The sequence below is a fragment of the Ambystoma mexicanum genome, chromosome 9 (assembly GCF_040938575.1).
Source record: "Ambystoma mexicanum isolate Mex_15411 chromosome 9, UKY_AmexF1_1, whole genome shotgun sequence".
In the NCBI taxonomy this organism is placed as follows: domain Eukaryota; kingdom Metazoa; phylum Chordata; class Amphibia; order Caudata; family Ambystomatidae; genus Ambystoma; species Ambystoma mexicanum.
Genome location: NC_090931.1, coordinates 1,059,382,743 through 1,059,408,163, shown reverse-complemented (window position 1 = coordinate 1,059,408,163; position 25,421 = coordinate 1,059,382,743). Strand labels below are relative to the sequence as shown.

Here is a 25,421-nt window from a genome sequence, read left to right as displayed (position 1 = left end):
GTTTGTCTCAGCTTCTCTCTCCCAGCTGATTTGAAAATCGCAGGGTCTCCTCTCACTAAGGTCTCTGCCTCCAAGATGTATGACGCTGCAGGGGGACTTCCCTGGCTACATGCCAAAGTCATCCTTCTCAGTTTTATTTACACTCTGTATTCTTCCAGAAGTTTTCTTCGTCTCATTACCACATAAGTGGTTCGTCACAGGTACAATTAGAGTGTTTGGTTCACTTTGGGTGATGGGCGAAAGCTCAGGGGCAACAATCTGTCTTGGAAGCAAGACAGCGCAGCGGAACACAGGTTTGAATTCCGATCCCGCACTTAGAAACCAATCTCTGGTATCAAGCGCGTTATAAAAGAACAATTATAATTGGTTTGTTTTTCATGTTTTCTTTCACAAGGTGTTCTTAGTTGCTTAGGGAGTTTCTCATTAGAACGCGAGTCCTTGTCCCCAGAGGGGGAGTCTTTCCCAGTGAGGTCTCACTTGCCTCGACCCCTGGGGAGGGTATTGTGTAGCGGGCTCCCCTCCCGAGCCTCACAAGGAACAGCTCCCTCCTGGGGAGAAGTGACAGAATCCTGGTTTGTTTTCTAGCCAAACTGGGTTTCTCTTTCTTTAGCTATTGTCATCATTTCTTAAGTCTATCCCTTCCAGGCTTATTAATCTGAACAAAAAGGCTCCACTTTAAAAGCTCATAAGCTTTTTGGGGTAACTCCACGGTAGTCACGCTCCAGCTCTCCAAGCATATTCCCCTGATAGTCTTTCCAGATGTAGGTTGGGAGGTGATCATCTCCAGACCCTGTTAACATTGCTGTGTCTTGCCTGCAAGGTGTTACAGTAGCAGTAGCTTGACGGGGTCTTAATACCTCCCTCTCTGGGGGTCCCGATAGCTACGCTTAGCCCTTCTTTGCTGAACTTGAACTGGCACTAGTCCTCCTTGTCACCACCAAATGCTCATTCCTCTGCCCACCATGGGCTCTGCCCCTTCGAATCGAACCTTCACCACTACAGTTCTGTGATGGGCAACCTGATTTGATTTGGTTATTTATATAGTGCAAATACGCAAGGGAAACAAACAGGAACTTGACCCAGCAATCACAATAAGATGGTGGATGATAAACTGAGATATTTGAAACAAGTTAACTCGGCGCAAAGCCGTGGAGGCATTTAAAGACAAGACAGAGTGTCTTAAAGAGGATCCTCTGATGGACCGGGAGCCACTGGAGACCCCCTGTGAAAAGGAGTTATTGAAGTGGTTCTTGGGAGACTATAGAAGAGTCTAATGACTGCTTTTTGTGCCACTTAAAGGCAATGCATCTGGCTGTCCGAAGTCCCCATAAGAAGGGCATTAGAATGGTCCAGCTTGGAGTTGGCCAGTGTAACGACAACTGCTGGGCAAGCTTTTTGGAGCGGGAGAATAGGCCACAATAATTTAAGTTGGCAATAGATTGATTTGACAGTTTCGGTGGTGTGTAGATTACAGTTCAGATTTTTTTCAAGGTTTTTGACATTATAAGAGAAATTGGTGGGTACTTCGAATAGAGCAGGGCAAGGATACAAAGATGTGAACTTGCCAACAGAATATTTTGGGACCGAGTAGGATAGTCTTAGTTTTAGAAGAATTTAATTGAAGCCCATTTCTTAGCATCCAACTTTGAATTTTTTGGGCACATGCTAGAATTCATTGGACTGCTTTTAGGGGATTTGAAAGCATGATGTAAATCGGGGTGTCTTCAGCGTAAGAATGGTAACTTAAATTGAATTGGGCAAAAATATTTAGTAAGGGTCTGAAGGTACGCATGCATATGTAACGTTGTGCTCACACTTGGAGTTTGTACTAATCACCATATGCGTTAAATGAATGTACCTTTTGCTAAAAGAAGAGGCCTTCTCTTTATACGGCGGTGTTTAAGACCTGCTGACCTGGCAAGAACTTGTTTTTAACAGAAGAATTGTGTTTGGTCACTGTATGTCGAAGCATGCTGAGCCTGCTAAAACTATCTGTAGATTACGGGTGGGGGGAAGGAATGAGTAAGCATGGCCTAGAGCACAGAGATACGGGCACAAAGGGGCACGAAAGAATGTGAAGACCGGGATAACAGGAAACCACGATAGACCACGATAGCAAATGTGCAATGGCTGTTCGTTAAACTCCAACTGGATACTTCAGATAAGCTCCAACTGGAGATCCGCCCTGGGGTGGACGTGTTCTATGTGCAAGGCAATGTAAACAGGAAAGTATAAAAGAGCACGATGTGTGGAGGAGGGCGCGGCACTTCGACGACTTGCTTTGCGAGACGTTTGAACTTGCAGCCCATTCGCGAATGCTTGTGCATTAATAAAGTAATGTTTACTTGGCTCTTTTCTGTCTGAGTTATTGCAGGGTCCCTCATTGTACTGGTTATGGCGAGAAATCACACCCACAATTTTGGTGTCAGAAGTGGGATGCGAAGGAGCGACAGTCCGTCACTGGGTGAGGAACGCCGCGGCGGAACCGGAGAAGGAATTGATCACGGGGCCCCCAACAACTGAATCCGCACCTTTGATTGCAACCAACGCGTCATCCTTGTTTTTCCGGCTCCGTCGGCGGTGGAACAGCAGGCTGTCGCCCTTCGGGTCCGGAACACTCTGGCGGGACCCTTAAGGTAAGTGGTATGGATGGATGCATGATGGAATAAGGAAATAACGATTTAGGGTTTATGAAGAGGACGGTGGTATGTCCGTCTATGGAATAATAATGATGAAACAGTGATGTATTGATATTGGTATGGCGATATATGTCAGGAGGATGTACTGTTAATGTTAGCCTATTAATGCACATTTGGGAAAGGTGAGTGTTTTTAGGCAATTGCGGTATACCAACAAAATGGGTCAAGCGGCTTCCAGCAAGAGTGGTATAGGCAAGAGACACTATGCCCCTCTTGAAGGAACCCCTGCATTTGATATGTTGATTAAAAATGGATTGAATTCAACATTGTTCTTAAGGGAGTGGTCTGAATATACAAAAGATTCGATTGACCATAAATGGCCAGACACCGGGTCCTTTGATGTGGACCGCATATCCAAAGTAGAAATAGAATTAGTAAAAAGACGGGTCAGACCCGCACAGTTTGAGGCTATACGACTATGGAGGGTAGAAGCAATGCGCAGGCGCAATGCTCAGAACAAACAAAAGGCAAAGGGGCAGAAGAGAACAGTAAATCAAAAATTACGTGACCTAGAGATAAAAGAGAAGGATGAGAAACTAGACCAGTTGGATAGACGTATGATGATTAAGAATAGCGGGGGTATGTATCCTGCCTTGCCGGCGCCTCGGTATGAAGATGTGATAGGACTAGAAGCAGAACAAACAACGACTGAATTGTTATTTCCAGGGGCTACGGCTCCTCCGAGAGAAGGTGAGGGTGGAATTCCCAATGAAGTATGGAGACCCAGATAGGTTGATAGACCATAGGAGAACGACTACTGTAGAAAAGGATAGAGATGGAGACTTGCAAATCCTTATGACCGGGCTGTATGGCACACCCCTCAATGACAGCCTACGGGACCAATTGGGGCGTTTGACACCTTTGGAATTTAGGACAGTGGCCACTAAACTATATACCTTTTATGAGGGTAACTGTAAATTGAGAGGACAGAGTACTGCCGATCTGCCCTCAGCATATCAGGACGCTGTCGCGTTACTACCAGTGACTGCGTCCAGTGTTCAGTTATGGGGATGTATGTCCGACATAATAGCGGAAGTCATAAGGGGCGGTGTTGAATGGGAGACGGAAAAGAGGGCATGGGAAAGAGGTGAGGGAAAGAGAGGTGAGGGAAAGAGGCTAAACTCAAAGATGCAGACCAGGCGGGCCAAAACGTAGCTAATCGTATGATAGCATCCATACACTCGCAGTCCATGTCCACCCTGGTGAGTCTGATGGAGGGCCTTGGCTGGCCTATACAAGTAAACGTAATTAAATATCTTCTTATTAGGGTGGATGATATAGAAGAGGAAAAGGAGCCTAGATATGTGTCCCAGTGGAATAGGATTAAGACAGAATTGGATAAGAAACTGCTACCTAATATAAGAATGGATGATTCTGGGGCGGAAGAATGGAGAATGGCTAAGGTGGAGAAACTGTTAAAAGATTATAAAAAAATAAAAGAGAAAAACCTTAGTCACCAGTCCTCTGCTTCATCACCAGTGCAGGCCCTTGTAAGTGAACAAACAAACATGGAAAAGTTACTATCAATGCCAATGAGAGAGTGTCAACCCACCATAGATGCAGTTACTGGTAACATGATGCGCACCTATGTGTATGTCCCCTTATCTCGAATAGAATTGATGCATATCACCAAGTCCATCCCCGACCCCCGTATAGACCCGGCAGGATTCTACAAAGAAGTAGGAAAGCTATTCAGACCTGGGTTATTTACTGTAGAGGATGTAGATAACATATTGTTAGCTATTGTCCCAGAGGAGATATGGACCCCCTTTCGTGCCAAAGACAATGATACAATAAAATGGAAAGATGTAATGGAGGCGAGTAAAAATAGGAAACTGCATGAGGAATATCCCGAACCCCTAAGGGGGCATGGCATGGCAGTCCTGAGGGCTCTAGAAAAGGTATTAACCCCATTTGATGTGAATGTGGAGAAACTGTCTGCTGTGATACAGGGCGCAAGTGAGGAAGTAGCACAGTACTTCCTGCGTTACGAAGCAGCATTTAAAGCACACAGTGGGCTAGAGATAGGGTCTGAGACGGGCCAACGGTACTTTGCCACAAACTTTATAGAAGGGCTCCACGGGCCAATCCAGGAGAACATTAGGAAGGCAGAAAGTACGTGGATGACTAGAAACCCCCGGGATCTCCTCGAAATGGCCAGGTATTATGAAAGAGGAGAAAGAGTAAAGGGACAACAAAAGGCACGACAAGAGAAGGATCTAAAAACCAAAGTGTTGATGCAACAGTTGCATCAAGGGCCCCAAGGCAGGTATAACTACAATAATAATGGCCAGTCACAGGGCTATAGTAGCAACATGATAGGGGGCCAAGGGACAGGTAGAGGTACAGTGCAAGGAGGTGCGCTATATGGGAGGAGGGATGGGCTACCCCAAGATGTATGTGCCTTCTGCAAGAGACCTGGACACTGGAAATCCCAGTGTCCCCAGAGTGGTGGGAGAGGAAGGGGCGTACGGCCCCCTTTACAGACAACATTTGCCCCAGGAAATAGGACTGGTGGGTACGGCAATCAAGACAATAGAATGTTTAAACCCCCTCAACCCAATGCCTTTGACGGACAAGCAAGAGGGGATGTTCCCTGGCCGGCCCCGCCTCCCCCCAATCTACTGTATCAGCCACAACAAACAACACAAGTACAAGGTGTATGCCAGGGCGAAGGATGTGGGGAAGGGGTATACTATAATGACGACTTCCAGGATAACACAAGTAATATGTCCTGAGGAGGCCGAAATGAGACAGCGGGAGTGGTACAAGTACCTATAGATCAGAGGGGGCCTTATGCCTCCATTAGGATCGGCCCCCACCGAAACTTGAGATGTCTGGTAGACACGGGAGCTGGAAACAGTTCCGTGAATATCAGAGCCGTCCCCGCTGTCCCATTATCGGATAAAAGCAAGGTATCAGTTGGATTTGGGGGAAATCCAATAAAGACTCCTGTAAGTGAAATAGTAGAAGCGGAACTTCATGGGGTAAAATGGGAGAATGGGTGGCTATTGACCAATCACTGCCCAGAAAACTTGTTAGGTATTGATGCATTAAAGACACTAGGGGCCACAATATATTGCTCCCCTCAGGGGGTGAGAATGACTATAAGCAAACCTATGGGTATGATAGGAGTAACGCAAACCCTGCCCCCGGAACTCCAAGACATCCCGAATGAACTATGGGCCACTCATGGGAATGATGTAGGGGTGTTGGATGTTTCCCCAGTAGTAATCAAACTAAAGCCCGGTGCCAGGTTGCCCAGGATAAAACAATATCGCATATCACACGAGGGAGAGCAGGCACTATATCAAATAGTACAGGACATGATACGGTTAGGGGTGGTAGAGCCAACAAATGATAGCCCTTGTAACTCTCCGATCCTTCCAGTACACAAGAAAGGTGATGAAGCGGTACCCTATCGTTTCATTATTGATTTGAGGGAGATAAACAAAATAGTAGAACCCAGATATCCAGTTGTCCCTAATATTGCAAGTGTACTCACTTTAATTCCCAAAACGGGGGTTTACGGTAATTGATTTGAAAAATGCCTTCTTCAGCATTCCTATTGCCGAAGAAAGCAGGTACCGGTTTAGTTTCACTCTTCGAGATAGACAGTACCAATTTACTAGAGCCCCGCAGGGATATACAGAAAGTCCCGCCATATTCAGCCAAGCACTAAAAACACAGATGGATAACCTAGCCCTACCCGCTAACACTGCTCTGATACAATATGTTGATGATTTGCTATTGTGTGCAGCCACCGAAGAGGAATGCCATTATGTGACCAGATTGGTGCTAATGCACTTAGCAGAGAATAAGCACAAGGTAGCCCTAGCCAAAATGCAGTATGTAAAACAAAAGGTCCATTATTTAGGCTTTGAGTTGTCCAAAGAGGGGCGAACTCTGTCTACTGATCGCATTGCTTTGATACAGTCCATAAAAGGCCCCAACACGGCAAAAGGTCTCCGAAGGATAATTGGTGTTTTATCCTATTGTAGGCACTGGATTCCTGAATTCTTTGTATTGATCCAGCCCATGCTAAAAGCCTTAAAAGAAGTACAAGAAAACGGACCATTAGAATGGACACCTGAGATGGAAAAAGCCCTGACAGCTATGAAAGATGTTTTATGCCACGCACCGGCCTTAGGCACACCTGATTATACCAAGAGATTTTGCCTTTTCGTTGATGAACAGGAAGGTTGCGCTGTGTCAGTCTTAACACAGGAACAAGGGGGTAAACAGAGACCATGTGCATATTTCTCCAGTGCTCTGGACTCAGTAGCTCGAGGCCTACCCCCATGCATGAGAGCAGTGGCCGCAGCAGCGGCAGCCCTAAAACAAAGTGCAGGTATCATCCTAGGGAGCGAAGTGACAGTAAAAGTCCCACATGCGGTGGACGTTCTCCTGAATAGAGTGCATACACAGCATTTGACCACAGCTAGACTCACACAGTATGAGATGATTCTGTTTGCCAGTAATGTAAAAATCAAACGATGTAACACTTTGAATCCAGCGACACTGCTTCCTTTGCCCGTCTCACCTAATGACATTAGGCATGATTGTGTGATCCAAATGGAAGAACACACTAAGGGTAGAGCAGACCTGCAAGACACCCCGCTGGTTGATGATGAGGGTATATTATTCTGTGATGGTTCCTGTTTCAAACTGCCAAATGGGGAGACAACAGCAGGGTATGCTGTAACCACAGGGGAGCGGTTGATTGAGAGTGGGAAAGTGTGTGAAAAATCGGCCCAGGCAGCGGAATTGATTGCGCTAACGAGAGCATTAGTGTTAAGCAGCGGTATGAAAGTGACAATTTATACTGATTCAGCCTACGCTCATGGGGTGGTTTCCAGTTTTGGTCAACTCTGGGGAGAGCGTGGGCTTTTAACCTCCCAAGGTGATACTATTAAACATGCCCAATTGATTGCTGAATTATTACAAGCCCTTACGTTGCCCAAGATGGTGGCCATAGTGAAATGCCCAGCGCATAAAAGGACTCTAGATTATGTCACTCAAGGAAACTCCTTAGCCGACCAGATGGCTAAACTAGCTGCCACAAGGGATACACGGTGGGAGGTCCGACAACTCATAGTGGGGAGGGATGTGACTATGGAAGGGACGAAGGAGCACGTAAAGGAAATCCAAGCAGATGCAACCATTGAAGAAAGACCATCTTGGCACAAGGATGATCAATACGAGGAGACGGTAGATGGGCTATGGGCACATACCAACACGAATACTTGGGTACTACCTGATGCATACTTACCTGTGATAGTGAGTGTGGCTCATGGTCCAACTCACGTTAACGCAAGGACTATGGAAGAAGTTTTGAGTGCTGTGTGGTACAACAAAAGATTGGGAATGTATTGTCGTCAATGGGCAAAACAATGTGAAATATGTGTTCTATACAATGTGGGGAAAGGTGTACCAGCCCCGGCGGGCCACAGTAAGTTACCCACCTGCCCTTTTGAGGTGGTGTATATGGACTTTATACAGCTGGAGCCTGTAAATAAACATTCCTACTGTTTGGTGATGAGATGTGGGTTCTCAGGATGGGTGGAAGCATATCCCCTGCGGGACAATAGTGCCACCTCCACAGCACAATGCATATTGAAACACTGGGTGCCCTTGTATACGGTCCCCAGATATCTATGGTCTGACAATGGGACTCATTTTACTGGTGAAGTAGTACGCAAAGTTTGCAAGGCCCTTGGTATTGATCAACGCTTCCATGCAGTTTTCCATCCTCAATCAGCTGGGATTATAGAGGGCACAAATAAGGTACTGAAGAACAAACTGGCAAAGGCTTGTGCTGAAACGGGACTGAAATGGCCGGATGCATTGCCTATTGCATTATTGAGTATGCGTACTATGCCTAAGCGTACACATGGTTTATCTCCTTTCGAATTTGTTATGGGGCGTCCACCAAGTATTGGGACCCCCATATCACCTAAGAAATTGTCTGAGCAAGCATGGCCTGCATTACAACAGTACTGTATTGGGTTAACTAATAGACTGATTTCTATTAATGCACAGGTGAACGCAGTAGCTCCATCTCCTCTGATAGGAGAAGGTCACGACGTGCAGCCTGGAGACTGGGTTGTTATAAAAGCCTTCGATCGCACCAGCGGACTGCAACCCAGATGGAAGGGCCCTTTTCAGGTGCTCCTCGCAACACAAACTGCGGTAAAAGTTGATGGCAAACTGCACTGGTACCACGTGAATCACGTCAAGAAGACGCTTCCATTACTGATTCCTCCAGGAGAGGGAACCAACCAACCCCAGGTTGCAACAGTACTGCCAGACGCCATTAGTAGGTGTGCCCATCGTCTCCGATCCCGTGACGTGTATGTGCCAAGCAACGTGTAAGGACACTGTTTTGAACTTTGATCATTAGGGAGATGAACATTTGGGGACTCTTGTTGGTTTTAGCAGGATTGTGCCTTACTGAAGACACCGGGTTTGTAGCCTGAAGGGCCTCCGGTGTTCCCCTCATGGGACAGGCACTACGAGGCGTGGGACAGATCGGATGAAGGTTTTCAGTGAGACCTACCACTATTAGAGTAATAAGGACACTGGTGCTTTAAATAGGGAATACAGCTATATCGCTAGGTTGCATCTGATATGCATACGTACCTATAATTGAGCCACATACTGAATTATGTCTGCACCCGTATATGCTGGTTTAATCCCTGAGCAGATAAATGTATGCTCCCCAAACACAGAAGGTAAGAGAAAAACACCAATCGGGTGGCAGCTTCTTACGCCCATACTGGTTCTAGCGGCAATAGTTGTAGGAATTTGTCTCTGCATCCAATGCTTCCCGGTATGTGTGTCGTGCTGTGTTTCCATGTGTTCTTCCAGCATAACGCGCCTAAATCCAATGGATAAAAGCCATGTACAACAGGAATTTTTTGACATGGGAGGCCTGGAGAAGATTATGGTACATACATTATGTAATGATGTTGCTTTCCTGCCATCTGCTTATGCTAGGACTGTTTAGATTGATGCTCAAGTGTGAGCAAAGGGTGGATTGAAGGTACGCATGCATATGTAACGTTGTGCTCACACTTGGAGTTTGTACTAATCACCATATGCGTTAAATGAATGTACCTTTTGCTAAAAGAAGAGGCCTTCTCTTTATACGGCGGCGTTTAAGACCTGCTGACCTGGCAAGAACTTGTTTTTAACAGAAGAATTGTGTTTGGTCACTGTATGTCGAAGCATGCTGAGCCTGCTAAAACTATCTGTAGATTACGGGTGGGGGGAAGGAATGCGTAAGCATGGCCTCGAGCACAGAGATACGGGCACAAAGGGGCACGAAAGAATGTGAAGACCGGGATAACAGGAAACCACGATAGACCACGATAGCAAATGTGCAATGGCTGTTCGTTAAACTCCAACTGGATACTTCAGATAAGCTCCAACTGGAGATCCGCCCTGGGGTGGACGTGTTCTATGTGCAAGGCAATGTAAACAGGAAAGTATAAAAGAGCACGATGTGTGGAGGAAGGCGCGGCACTTCAACGACTTGCTTTGCGAGACGTTTGAACTTGCAGCCCATTCGCGAATGCTTGTACATTAATAAAGTAATGTTTACTTGGCTCTTTTCTGTCTGAGTTATTGCAGGGTCCCTCATTGTACTGGTTATGGTGACGGCGAGAAATCGCACCCACAGGTCAAATATAAATATTGACTAGTAACATCGAAAGAGACTACCGTTTGGGCAACTCGCAAGGAACAGGCAAAGAGTCAGAACAATAAGCTCCCCTTTTCACTAGTTGGGTTTGGATAGAGGGAAAAGAAGTGAACCACTTCAGTGATTCTTCAGACACCACGGCAATCTTGGACACTCTGGAGAGGAGTGTCAAAATCGACTGTCGAAGGTTTGGAGATACATTGAGCGTGGTCACCTTCAACAGCAGCCATCAGAAGGTCATCCCAGACGGCCACACGGGGGGTTTCAATGCCATGAAATGGTCTGAACCCTTACTGGAAAGTATCAAGGATCCTATGTTCTTCAAGAATGTTTTGAAGTTGTAAGGGAACTATTTTTTCAAGAATCTTAGCAGTATAAGGGAGGAAGGATCTTTTTGCCCCCCCCTTGTACATTCTGCATGAAAGGAATCTATTTTCTCATCCCATCGCAGGGAGACGTCCCTCTTGTCTTTCCTCTGACAGCAAACGAAAGCCATGGGATGACACATATAGACTCCATTTTGTGCCACCCCAGACTTTTTACTAGGCCGCAAAATGATTTCTAAAAAGTCTTCTCTCCCGTAGTCCAGTACCGCGCACAGCCAGCCCCAACACCCCCACCACCTCCTCTCTGGTCTGCACCACACGAAGCCCAGGCGCAAATTGTTGCAAACAGAAACAGTATTCTTTCGCTTCCTCTGAGCTCATTGCCCTGTGTGTGACCGGGGTGAATCTTGACTTGTGTATTCATCCGTCTCCACAAACCTGCTCCTTCATCCCCCACCTTTAGGAATTACTGCCTGCACAACCTTTTGCCCCTCTGCTCTTCTTTCATGAAACTGTTTGAAAGGCCCTTCCCCACGGACCACCCTAAATTGCCTCCCATATACTTAATTCTGTGTGATCATATAGTCTCCTTAGACCAACACCGATCAATACTTTCTTTTGATCCATGAGGCACCAGGGAGAATGAATCACAGATCAAAACCCCGCTGGTAAGGCAACTGGGAAGAAGGGGTTTATAGTCATTAAATCGAAAGCAATAATGTCGAAAGTCAAAATATATGTTGAAAAAAAAAGTCGAATTTTTTTATTACGTTTTTTTTTCGAAATGGGGGGTCCCCTCAACCCCCCTTTTTGCATTTTTTCTTTGATTGTACCCCTTTTTTTTACTTACTAAACCCAAAAAATACATACATAAAAAAATAAAACATTCAACTTTTTTATTTGACATTTTTTTTCCCCGACATTTTTGACATTCGACTATTGTTTCGACTTTTTGACTACACACCGAAAAAGGACCACTGCACCCCTGGCCCCATAAAGGTCAGGTTAGAATGTGTATGTGGTACAAGTTTATGCCCAGCCTTACTATTTGCATGGCAATAATTATTATGTCATTTAGATTAGCTAGAACAGTTACATCTTGTGTACCCAGCCTGACCTTAACCCTGCAGAGATGAGCCCATCTGACCAACATGCCCACAGACCGCCCCAGCCACAGCAACCAATCGGAGTCTGACACTATTTATTGTTACATACTGGGCCATAGGGACCCACCAATGAACATTGTTATTTTTCACTGTATGTAATGACCTCAGTCATGACATGTTTTTTGCTTTATAATGTACTGTTCATGTATTGTTTGGCAGAGCAGCAGAGTCCTCTGCGTGCATCTTTTACCTGATATAAATTTTGTTCACCTTGCAATCTATCTCCTGGCCTCATTCCCTACTGGGGTGTGTCAATTTATTCTGAATTTGGGATCTGCATTTTGGGGAATGAACACCTTCAGTAAGCCACACCAAATCTGCAATGTGGCGGTGATTAGAAAGTAAGTTGTGATCCAGTGAAGGCTTTTTGAGCAATGGGGTGAGAAAAGCTCTTTTTAGCTCTGATGGCACAATACCTTGATCCAAAGAGGCATTGACAAACGCAGTGATGAAGTCGCAGAATGAGCTGGCGTGTTTGGCAAGACAAGCTGGAATATGAGCGTAATTATAGTTTGTAGGTTTTAAATGGGATTAAGGTACATATTACCTCAGGGGTAACTGGGCTAAAAGTACATTTGGGTGACGTCAATGCAACAAGTGTCAGTGAGTCAGTCTTTGACACCGGAAATTTGGTATAGTTGAGATTCGATTTTTGAATGGGGGGAGGAAGGGAAACTGAATGAAGTACAAGAGGGATTGGCTAAGTTGTTTTATCTGTACCCTCCAACCTTCGCCCTGTAACCTGCTCTTATATCCCTAGCCTTCTCCTCCTGATCTGCAGTTGCATCAGCCTGACATTATCTAGCCCCCCACCTGGCCTCTATTCTGTGACTGGGTCTGGTGCCTGACACTGTCATGCAGAACCTGGGAACCCCCCCCAACCCCTCTCGACCAGGGACAAATGGGCTACCTGGGTACAAGCTAGAGCCAGTCCAATCTCAGAGATAGGGAGGGGTGTTGGGCTCAGTCCTCACCCCATCCTCCCTCTTGTGCCATTAATGTCATTAACAGTAGAACTGTCACTAGACGCCTCCCAGTACTGTTTCTGGACAGTGTTCTCATTTTGGATTCTGAACTGCAACTCACATAATACACCTAGGAACAACCAAGAAAACCCAGACCAGAACATGGCCAAAGGAATAGGAATGTTGCCTGCTAAACAGCAATGATATACCAACAGCAATGAGACACCAACACTCAGTCTAACAGCCCCAGATGGCCCACTAGCGAAACGGTGGCGTAACAGAAAATGACTTGGGAGTGAGGAGGGATTGCAGGTGAACAGATTCCACTAGGAGCACCTCCTCAAACCGAATTGGCAACAAAACCCACAAGTACATGAAGAAAGCTGCATGGAAAGCAAGCAGCCTCAGCACCTGGCTGCTACCCTGCCAACAGACTGAAAGGAAGGTGGGGCTAAGAGTGGTGCTTAAACATTGTCACATGTTTAACTCAGCTCCTCAGGAAAAGACAGGCACAGATTGGCCCACAGAGTCAGTTGATTGCTGGAACAAATAGAGGAGGCGGGGTTGGGAGTTAGAATCAGGAATAGAACAAAATATGAGGGGAAAGAATGGACAGCAGAGTGTAGGTTGAAGAGGTCAGGTGAGAGTGTGGAGGTGCACCGACAATTCAGGCAGAGTGTGAACTGTGGAGCAGAATGCGCAGGATTTGGAGCGGAGTACTGTTGAAGTAGGGATTGTGAGAGAGGGTGGTTCCAGTTGTATGTAGTGCAGCATAAGAAGAGGGTAAAAGGTAAGAGAGAGGGAGAGGTGTAGAGGGGCATTAGAGAGAGAGTGTAATAGAGATAGTAAGCATATGACTGGAGGGTGTGGCCAGAGTGCAAGGCAGCAGTGGCAGTAATAAAGAGGGCAGAAAGAAGCGGAATGAAGGTAGTTTAGAAGAGATAGGCAGAGAGGCGTAGATAGTGGAGCAGAGAATGGAGAGGAGCGTGGAGAGGTAAGTAGAGAGGATAGGGGAGAACAGAATAGAGTGGAGAGAGGCAAGGAGAGAAGAGAGGAAAAGAGGAGTCAGTAAAGAAGAGCAGATGGAGAGTGTGAACATCAAAGGGAAAGAAGAGGGACAAAGTGGCAAAACAATCAGAGGGAGTGTGACAGGGCAGGAGAAAAAGAAGAGCCCAACCATGCATCGCCCGTTATCATGTTGGTCTGTTCGTGGTTTGTGATTAAAACCGATCATACATACTCAACGCCCAGGGTTTATCTTCTGTCTCCCATCTCACAATGTGCTGGTTGCAACATGCAGGTCCATCCTGCCCCATTTCCTGATACCATTGATAAGATCCAACATGTTTTGTGCATCCTTTTAACAACATTTCATCAAACTCTGAAAACAATGTTTGCTTCCAGGATACAATATGTTCTTTTGAATTGCATTATTTCTATTAGTACAAATCAAACAAGAGTCCATATTCACACTTCCGTGTCCTGAAGGTTTTCCTTATAAGCACTTGGTCCATGAAGCCAAAACCTAACAAACACATTATAATTATTACTTTTTTTTTTATTTACTTGAATTTTTTAATCAAAAGAGAATTTGATTTTTACAAGGGTCTTCACGTTGTCCCGACTTAGTTTTTTCGTGTCCGGCGATCTTAAAGTCTTGGTGTCTTAGTGGCCCCCACAAAGGGAAAGACAGCGTCAGAGATTCTAATCTCCCCTTCCTTTCTTTCTTACCCCTTCCTATTCTTACAAATCTAGTACGACGTTCCGACAGAAGTTGGTTGCTCAGTAGTTAATGTTTTTAGTCGAACCTCGCACAGTGTCGAAGAGTGAAGAGACAAAACTTTTCCACTCCAAGGGCCACACGGGTTTGCTGCTACCTCATTCGTCAATTGGTTGATCTGTTGAAACGCTAGTTCTATTAGTTTGACCGTTGCCAAGGTCCATCTTGTGGTCTCTCCTGATATAAGTCTGTTCCATGCAGATTCTTCATCTACCACTTCCGGACTTTCTAGGAGCGACTGGAGGTATACGCCTCTATTCTGTTTCGTTTCGGGACACGACATCACTAGATGTTTCAGTGTTTCTGCTTGCTCTCGATTTTTACATAGGCGTCAGCGATTGTCTGTCGCAGGGGCTCGAATAGCCACGATTAAGTGTGTCAACAACAAATTTAGTCTTGCTTTCATGAATTATTCTTCCAACAATCTGCAAACAAAAGTGCACAAAGTGCGAACGATTTAATTGCTGTAGAAAAACAAACAAATAACCCTTCTCAGAATACATGCTCGACATTTATTAGAACATCCATGTTCTTTTTAGGTTGACTATATCCTAAAACGTTCAGAAACTACACGCTTTTGACACCCTGAAAAGCTATCATTAGTGTCATTGAATATTTGTTGTGTATTGGTGGAAGGATCGTTAGACATTCGTTTGTGTATTACCAAATATTAGTTTTGTTTTTTGCATGTTCTAGTTTTGGAATCATTTCTGTTCTTCCAAAATTTGGATTTGGTTTCTCATTTTCTATGTGATCTTATATTTAAAAGAAAGCATTTTATTAGTAATATATCTTTGTTTTTTATAAAAAGATGTTCACAAATATATTTGACAAACATGTCATGCATGTTCTGTTGAAATACGGTGTGTGCTATAGAAGGGACCTTTCCTTTCCATGTATAGATTTTTCCCTCTGTCCCTTGTCCTCAGCACTCAAATCATTCTGAGAGTTACAGCCTTCTGCTGCTGTTACAAGACTAGCTTTATGCATGCATTTGCAGTGGCAGAGGGAGCCAAACCTAGAACACGACCTACGAGCTACGACCATGTGGACACTATGGGCCCGATTCATGGAAGGGTTTTATAATGGTGCAAGCCCATAGGAAAACGTTCTGTGAATCAGGCCCTATTTCTGGCTGGCATGCCACAATCACTTTAATCTATAGGACCTGAAAGTCCAAATATTGAGTCCCCGGGAGAGTAGTTGCATGTGAGAAGGGGTGGGGGGGCAGAATGAAGCTGCTAGCAGAGGACGCCCTCACACGCAAGTCAATGCTGCATTGGCTTACTCTGCCCTGACGTTCATCTATAGAAGGAGGATGCAGAGTGTCAGCAAAGCGGGGCAGGCATGCGCCATAGGAAAGGCAGGAATTCTACATAAAGGGCGGATTGCAACTGGCCAGTTAATCAGCTCTGGAAAGCATGGACCGGATGATGAGGAGGTTGGGGGCATGTTACCAAAGTCATGGGACTTTAGAAAGACTATAATTAACCAATTACTCAAGGCAAAGAATGCCAGGAACATTGCTGGTCCAATAAAAAGTAAGGCACACTCCAGAATGAGGAGGCAGGTGTGGGAGCAAGACCACCAACATCAACCCAGAATGAAGAGCGAGAAGATCAGGACCTTGAGCAAGGTAGGAGGCAGAGATGCTAGCTGGCGTAGAGGCAGAGTCAAGTCTGACAAATTCTCAGGAGGATTGAGAAGAGCATGGTAGCTCAGAAGGCTATGGTCAACTGTTGAGATCCTGAAGAACCACGTAAAGAGCTGGGACCCACCATTCTAGGAGGGAAAGGACAGATCGTAGTAAGCCAGCAAAGGATTCCTCAATCCTCCCGTTGAACTCTGGATCAGGAAGCAGTATGCCAAAAACTATTAGGCTGGTGTGGAATACAAACACTGAGCAGGGCAATATACCAATACCAATAATAGAACTGGGTAAAGAAGCTGCTAGTCACTATATCTCTGAGACTGTAGGCTAAGAAATGTCTGGACACTATATCCCTGAGACTATCTAGTATATTAGAGTAACTGGGGAAGACAAGTATTTCCCAACAGGAATTCCCCCACGCTGTTGAACAAGGTTTAGCCCAAGAAGGATATCCATAGTTAAATGGGGAACTAGGCATTTGTGTAGTTGTGTTCCTGCAAAGCAGAAACTGCATGAAACAAAATAAAACTAAGGTCAACTATACTTGCATCAAGTTTTTCTTGTTGATCTGCCAGAACACGATCGTGCAATCAATATCACCATCATAGATCATCTCACCTTCCAAATAAGCTGTGAAATGAGATGTATCGCGTGTAAACCATTCCACATAGTTTAATCCTTATAAAGCACTACATGCCCTTAGGCCTCCGTGCACACATAAAAACACACATCAATCTATCAAGACTCGTGCTGCGTCTGTAGCTGGGCATTCCAGATTTGGGTACCAACTGCCGCAGGGTACCTGAACAGTGCGGAATGGAGTCTCTCATTGTTTCCAAATCTTTTGACAGAAACTGTCTTTTGCACAACATATCTAGTGGCGATAGAGAGGAAAATGTCGCGAGCCATTAAGGTAGAGTTGTGTTGCCTTGGCATGGTGATCCAGAGTGTCCCCTTGCACTAATGTTAAAGTCTAAATAGTCTTTCAATTACTGGAGCGAGGGGACACTTTACACTCTTTTTTTGGACTTTATAGAACATATTTATGACGATGGAAGGGAAAGAGATTAGCGCATTCTTGGCATTTATTTACATCAACAGGGATCGGAAAATACAAACGAAGGAAGGAATGACTAAAATAATGTCCTTTCCTTCGAAGCAAACAAGCCCTCTAGACATTTCTGCATTCAATATAACGTGTGAGGACAGGAACATAGAAACAAAGAAAGGACTTAAAGCTCCAGACAATTCCTGTCTTGAATATAGAGAAACAGTGTTTCTGCCGCCTTTTTTTTTTACATTCCAAAGGGTGCACGAGAACAGCGTGGAATCCGTCCTGCTTGTCGCACAAAGGTAGACATGCCTCAAAATAATGTAAAAACGTATGTAAGGGGAAAAGCAGTTAAACTACTCACAAATAATGTTTAGAACCCAGACTTCATAACGCGTAAGAACCACCTATGACCGAGATAAGGAGGTGAACTTTTGAGAAGATAACAGCAATTTTGATGGCAAGGAAGTCTCACTATGATATTTGCGCTTTTTATTCTCTAGGCAGGATTTTAAATTTTGAAGTTGGAAAGTAAAAACGATCGAGTGACGTCCTTACATGGGGCATATAAAGATGATATAATTAAACTATGGGCACAGTTTCTGTAAGTGAAAAAAGTAAAGAAAAACACCAGGTGAGACATTAACCTCTGGGAGACATGTCCCCAGGGTGCGCAGCAAGTGGATGAGCCCACCTTTGTTTTCCAGGCAATTGATAACCTGATGCACTGGACGAGGACGAATATGGAACAAAAAAGGGGACAAGCAAGAGGAGGAAATGGAGCATCTATATACGTTTTTATTCCAAATCACAGGAACGATATTTGAACAAGCCACATATTGCCCCTGAAGGCCAACACATGTAGTTCTTACAAATTAAGTGTACATATTTTTGAAGGGAACATGTCAACTGGTCCAGGAGGAAACAACGAGTAACCGTTTTCTTTTAAATGCCTCAGAATTGATATATCATTCACAGGGTGCAAAAATTCAAGTTGCAAGCTACTAGCCAGGCGACAAAGTCACTCGCCACCTCAATTCTATACATACACAAAGCACGCCATTTCATACTCACCAATAGTCCAATATCACTAGCCAATGGCTAGTGTTGAGAGCACATTTTGCACCCCGTCATTCATATTTATTGCATGTTGTATCAGGAGTATTTTTCTAATATTATAGGTGATGTACCCATTATGTAATAGGTCATCGTTCCTTTTGAAAAATGGGTCGTAGAGTGGTGAATTCGCACATTTAGACCTAGCCAGCACCCGCACCATAGGGGTTTAGGCAGGGTGCACAATTTGCACTCTAGCTATTGGCTGGTGATTAATGACTTGCAGCGTGTAAGAAATGGTGTACTGTCGTGCTGTAGGAGTAGAATTGCAGAGGCAAAGTGACTTTTTATAGCTGGCTAGTAGCTTGCAACTTGACACTTTGCACCCTGGTTTAGGGTTACTACTTTTAGTTATGTAGGCTGAACCCCCCCCATATTCCCCCTCACCCCAGCTTGAATACCCCTTTTCCAGGCCTCAGCCTGGATTTGGCGGCGTGGACATGGACCATGAGAGGCAGGATTATGAATAAGGGATATTTGTCTATAGCTTTATCAGCAAGCTTAGTACATGATGAAGCCCTTTCATCGAGCTGTTCATGGCAGTTTTTGATATACGTTGCACTAACATAAAACAATGTCCATCTCTTTGCAATAACAGAGCGTATTAAAATACACATGTAGCCGACGTGTGATTGCCATTCAAAAGTGAACTGAGATTAAATAGAGGAGTCCATCAAGTAGAAGAAAAAAACGACATTCCTTCTTACCTTTGCCATCTGTGCTTGAACCCCCGTTGACTTCAGAGCAGAGACGGCTTTTTGAGCAGCTGCTGGGCTGTCAAAATCAACAAAACCATAACCTAAAAAACAGGGTACAAAAGGGCTTTAACTATAAACCTTGGCAAACGAAAGCATGCAAATTGTACAAAAATCAATAGAAAAATAAAACAGAAGCTCTGCAATGTATCCATTGGGTAGTTATGGCTGATGCAGCTGTACCATATGCCAGATCAGTGCTTTATTTTATTTAAACGGACATGGATATCTGTAGAAAAACATATCTATGGCAGATACTATTCCAGTATACACAAATACCCATGTTCCTCCTTTGGCATGGTATTACTGAATGGACAAAGAAATCCATATTTCTGCAGGAGTTGCGCGGCCTAAACTGGGGAGGTACAGTTCTGCATATCCGCTCAGCCTAATCCATAACATTGTGTATTTTACAACTTGGCCATCATCCATTGTACTTAATAACCCAAAGTAATTGATGCAAATGAAAGTTATTTGTCCATGCCAGCAGTTCAGAGTATGAATTTAGGGGAAAAGTTTGGTCAATTGTTAAGGAAAATCTATTGCAATTGGGGATTTTTAGCAGATATGTAGAAAATGAAATGTAAAAAGGGCGATACAAGACTGAGGAAGCCACGAGACTCTATGGCAACCTTCCTTTGACATCCATCAATGGATACTTAAACCCCTAAATAAGAAACCCCTAAATAAGATCCCTTCAGAGAGTTATCGTCCATTATTGCCTGTTGGGGTACGAGCCTGAAGCTTTAGCTACAAGGCCGTCACTGGATGCCACCCGGGTTTTTCATTATCATTATCAGCCCTCGCAATATTCGTGGTGCAAGGCACCCCTCGACTGCTTTAGGATCAGGGACTGTGGCCAATGTACAGAACATTCCACTGATTTAGTTGGAAGCCTGCAGCTTTGGCATTCGGCCCTCATGCCCACTACGACACACTCCAACTGACAGCGCAATTTCTCCTCATCAAAAAGGCAAAGCATTACTGCTTGTTGAATCCTACATTGGCATTTTCTATGCACTGGCTCCCACCAAAAGGGCTGGCTTCTTATATTTGCCACATCACTACAGTAGCACATTCCCAACATTTCTTCTCTCATGTGGAGGTTCAGTCCTACTTCAAAACACACCTCTCCGGTTTACCTATTTTGCAATACAGTGCAAAGGCATTGGACTGAGTAGTTGCTTTTAAACAGGCAACACCCTGCGGTGTGGGTGTTGTAAAGAACCTCGGCTATCTTTCAGACACCCAACACGTCTTTATTTGACTAGGGAGGCCCCGCCCATGCCACTAGGCATGGAGGTCATCAAGATTAGCGACTTGACTCCAGTCAATGGACCGCGTGGGTGTGTGGGAGAGCGAGAGATGTTCAAAGTGATACTGGCATGCCCTTTTCAGTAGATGTACCAAGGCAAGGTCTAATTGATATGAGGTCATGTATAACATGCCTGTACACAAGTGTTTCTACTAGTAGGCCTTGTGTCATTCAGATAGTGCAAGTGCCAGAACGTGAAGTGAAGGGAGGCGGGGGGAGTTGCCAGGGAGAGGGGAGGGAGTTGGGGGATGCAATCAGGGCAGTATTATGGGTGGCTAGATTAAGCTCTGGCTACAATTCTTCCTGTCTAAAGAACGAGTCAATGGGCCTCATAACAAGTCTGGCGGTAACCGTCCCGGTAAAACCGGAAGGTTGCCGCCCGACTTACAAATCTTTCCGGCGCCTGACTTGCCAGAAACACCGGCGGTCAGTGAAGTCAGGCGCCAGAAAATGTAAATCCCCATTACCAATAAGTCCCATAGGACTCAATCGGAATGGGGACCACGGAAGCACCGGCACCGTTAATAATGGTGCCGGTGCTTGCGTGAAACTCTGCGGGCAGGTGCTGTTACACCCGCCAGGTCTGACCCTGGTGGGCGGGACGGCACCCGCCTGCAGGCTTGTAGTGTGCCGGTCCGGTAACAACGGTGCCAGTATTCTTACCAGCACCGTTGTTACCGCACCGGCACACTTTTAATGAGGCCCAATTTGGCCAACCGTCAACCCATTCAGTGTTCTGCGGCCATCTTCTGAATCTCATTGGAACTTGCACAGTGCTGGGAACATATTTGCAGTTCTGGCACATTGCCCAGCACAGGCTTCAAGTAAACCCAACCAGGTGAATATTAACCAGGTGACACCAATTCTTTTTTTAAGACTCATTTTATAACAAAGTAAGTTTTCGGCCTGATGACAATGCAGCTATCAGATAAAAATGGACTGCTGGTATGTGGCTAAATTACACAAGTAAAACCCTGCACATGGGACTCACTATTCAATTGTTTCATATTGCCTAAACTGACGGTTAAGCTGCAAAGTTGGATTTAGAAAAAGTGGTTTGCAATTAGCTATGAAAGGCCCAATGCCCCTCTATTACAAGTCACATCCAACAAACCCGAAATTACAAGGACCCCCTGGACTCTACTGCACCCTGTTAGTGAAGCATGGTGAATTATAAAGTGGCCAAAATCCCAACAAAGAATACCAATACAACATCACTTGAGGCAGACGTTTTTTTGGGAACATATATAGAATGTTTATTCCAAGAGGCCAGCACATATGATTACCATTGAAAAAAATGCAGTACAACATACCTTTGCATTTGTTTGTAGTTTTATCCAATATAGCTTTTGTTGATACAATTTTGCCATACCTAAGGATACAAAAGTAACACATATTACAATGGTAATATTGCAACAATCAAAAAAATAGAAACATTTTGTTGAGGTGTGACCTAAGGTAAAATATAATAGATTTTATCACTTGTCTTGGCCAAAACCACATGCAAGTGACAAAACTAAACTGCTGGAGCAAAAAACCTTAGCAGAATGTGCACCTTTGAAGCATGCTGCGGAGGAGAATTCATATTTTGGCAAGCGGCCCCTATTTTCAGAGGAACGCATGCCGAGATGTGCTTTTACTGAAGCTGTTGCAGTCGTTTCTTCTGCTCCTGGCCTACCTGATCGCATGCCAGACACAGGGGACTTTGCATTGCTAGGCCTTACGTTTCCACAGCTGGAACAGGGGTACACTTGCCAAAATAGAATTAGCAGACATGGACCTTTTAAGGCCGGTTCATGGCAACGCACAGCAGCAACCTCAATTGATGGAGGCAGACTTCAGCCCCATCACCCACATGGCTGCTGATAACCACAGCATATGGGAGTGCTGGGGGCACACACACTCGCTTACATATGGTTGGGGAACTGAGCTGCAAGTCCCCTGAGCTGGCAGTCTGGGCCTCCTCTTCCACCTAAGTCCCTTTTTTGAATCCAGGAACTTGGGTTTCAGGACATTCTGGAAACCGAATGCTCAGGAACACTTTGCTCCATAATCCAGCTTCCAACATGTTCTGCTAATTGAGGCGCATGTGTCGACAATGTTCAGAGCAGAAGCCTCACTAACCACATATGTTAATGTTAAAGGATATTTGTACTGCGCACTATCACCTCCGGAGTGGTCCCCTGGCACTCTGGCGGCTCTGAAAAAAGGGGAAGGGGGGTGAGTTAGTGGGAATAAGCTGGAAAAGTGCAAGAGAGCAGTGATGTGCTGTTGGCAGCCTCAGCCCGGCTGGGCTTGGAGTGTTTTGCGGTCGGTAGTCGTCATGTACTGTTGTGCAAGTCTATGTGTGGTTTGTTTTGTTGTTGCAGTGTAGTGACGTTTGTGCGGATTGCTGTGTTGTAGGCTTGTGGTTGTGTTTGGTTAGATTTTGAGAGGTGTATGTAGAGGATGAAATTGTTAGTGGATTGGTTTTTTGGCATTGCTGTCCTTGCAATTATGTCTCGGTGTGGCACATGCTAGCATTCACAGTCCTATCTCGATGCGACGCAGGCTAAAGTTAAGAATTCCATCGACGTGTGGCATATGCTAACATTCATAGTCCTATCCCAAAGCGACGCAGGCTGAAGTTAAGAATTCCATCTAAGTGTGACACATGCTAACATTCATAGTCCTATCTCGATGCGACGCAGGCTAAAGTTAAGAATTCCATCTGAGTGTGGCACATGCTAACATTCCCGTTTCCATCTAGATGGGATGCAGGCTAAAGGTAAGAATTCGATCTGAGTGTGGCACATGCTAACATTCATAATCCTATCTGGATTCGACGCATGTTAATCTTCGCAGTACTCTCTAGGTGTGGCACTAGTCAACCTTGGCAAGTATGTTAGTATGTAATGTAAGGTAACATGTACACTCCAGTCATTAATAGATTTAGGCTGGTGGTCACAAATCTCTCTAAGTATGCATGGTGTAAGTCTATGGCAGTCTACGTTATGGAAAGGTAAGGTAAGGTAGAGTGGCAGGGGCTTTCTGGAGTAGAGTAATTGTTCTACACCGCACCCATGCCACACTTACAGTTTTTATTGGTGTGTTGACTGCTGGTTTCATTGGCTTCCCCTGCAGACACGTTTTGGAGCCGCCAGTGTAGGAGCCGCCCTTTGTCTTGGGGCCCTTAGCTGCATGGGCTGCCGGGCAGAGGGCTGCCCTGGGAGGGTCAGTTATGGCCAAGGAAGGGCCAATCAGGGCCTGTGGGAGGTGGGATTAGCAGGATCAGGAAGCGGGGATGACCGGTAGGAACCCTCTGCACCCTAGCACTACGTGCTTTTAAAAGCACTAGTAATCATGTTATGGGCCTGGCAGGGAGCATGGGGGTTAGAGAGAACTCACCTTGCCCGGGGAATTGCGGAGAATGGCGCCGATAGTACGCTGCCTGCAGGTTGCTGGCCTGTGTTGGTAGTGGATTCAAAGGCCAATCAGGGCCTGGGGGAGGCGGGATTTGCAGGATCAGGAAGCGGGGATGCCCGGTAGAAACCCTCTGCACCCTAGCACTACGCGCTTTTAAAAGCACTAGTAATCATGTTATGGGCCTGACAGGGAGCATGGGGGTTAGAGAGAACATACTTCATTAGTACAGAAGCATATCTAGAAAAATCACTCTGCGGCAGCTTTTATGAGGAAAAGGTGAGACTTATTTTGTGTCAAAAGAAACTAGATCTTAATTTCTATGGGGTCACTCTTTGATGCATGACATACAGCATTGATGTGTTCAAGATTGCCACTAGTGAGGCGTATACAAGCTTCAATATCTCGATTATGTATGGACGAATATTAATTTCTAAGGACTCATTTGAAAGATATTTGCAGGCATAAGAAATGGTCCCAAAAACATTTACTCCCAAGAGAATATGGTTTTAGAAAGGTCCATATTTAAAGAATAGGAAGGCAAATACTGCACTAGCATTAATACGTCAGTTATTACATTTTCCAATTATTAATTTGTATTATATGTTTCAGGTATAGCCATTTTATTTAAGTTATAGAAGGTTCAATGCAGGTAGTATCTTAGTCGGAATGTAAGCTCTCAAGTGATATAGACTTTGACTTGTGCTTATTGTGTCACTGCCAATAAAAGGAGGCTTTCGTTCTAAACTCAAAAGCTACTGAAAAAAAAAAACAGATGCTTTAAGAATTTGAAACAAACGTAAAGACAGCTATTATAAATACCATACAGAACACTTCGTAAATACAACTGCAGAAGAAATAAACCAATGTAATGCAAGGTGGCACCTGTTATAAGAAGTGCACATACAAAGATAATCTTGCTATAATATGCTTTTACTTGGTTTCACGTTATAATTTTAAAAGTGGCAAGTTTGGAACATGTTTGGCTGTTGCTCTTTGAATCTATTTTTGGTTTATGGGTCTGTCCCTCAGAAACGAACTCCACCCTGGCAGTATATATAGGACACAAATATTACTTACCCTGTAATAGTCTTTCTGTGGCTTGTATCTACTTAGAATGACATGCAGGAATATTACATCTTGTGTTGTTTTTGAATTAAAAAAGGGTTTTGACAGGGGTTTTTCTGTAACACTATGCCTAACCTACGTGTAGAGTTACCGATGCTCCTTCACCCGTCAATGTCTTCAGATTGTTTTTTCCAGCACTGAGCTGGAAGAAAACACGCAGTTATAAGAAAAACAAAATTGTGATTTTAGTAACGCCCAAATGCATGATTTATTAAAGTTAAACAACCCTTCTTCAGGGCCCATTGCTTGATACAACTCCAAAACATCTGGGCGCTAAACGACACTGAAAAGAAAACCCTCAACACCAGCGACTTCAAGCCAAAAAACAAGCTGTAGGATATGAGGTGGGGTGGGGTTGTAAT

At 44.8% G+C, this 25,421-nt stretch overlaps 1 protein-coding gene across 7 annotated transcripts in view; it reads right to left on the bottom strand.

Annotated features, from left to right (window-relative positions):
• The window catches only part of RBMS1 (RNA binding motif single stranded interacting protein 1), an 834,814-nt gene that overhangs the window by 131,652 nt on the left and 677,741 nt on the right, over positions 1–25,421 (bottom strand). For all 7 annotated transcript variants that reach the window (XM_069616341.1, XM_069616342.1, XM_069616344.1 and 4 more), the window contains exons 3-4: positions 21,843–21,901; positions 19,167–19,258 (exon numbers count right to left, since the gene is read on the bottom strand). In XM_069616341.1, coding sequence (XP_069472442.1) covers positions 19,167–19,258; positions 21,843–21,901 — 151 coding nt within the window. The remainder of the gene's footprint in view (positions 1–19,166; positions 19,259–21,842; positions 21,902–25,421) is intronic.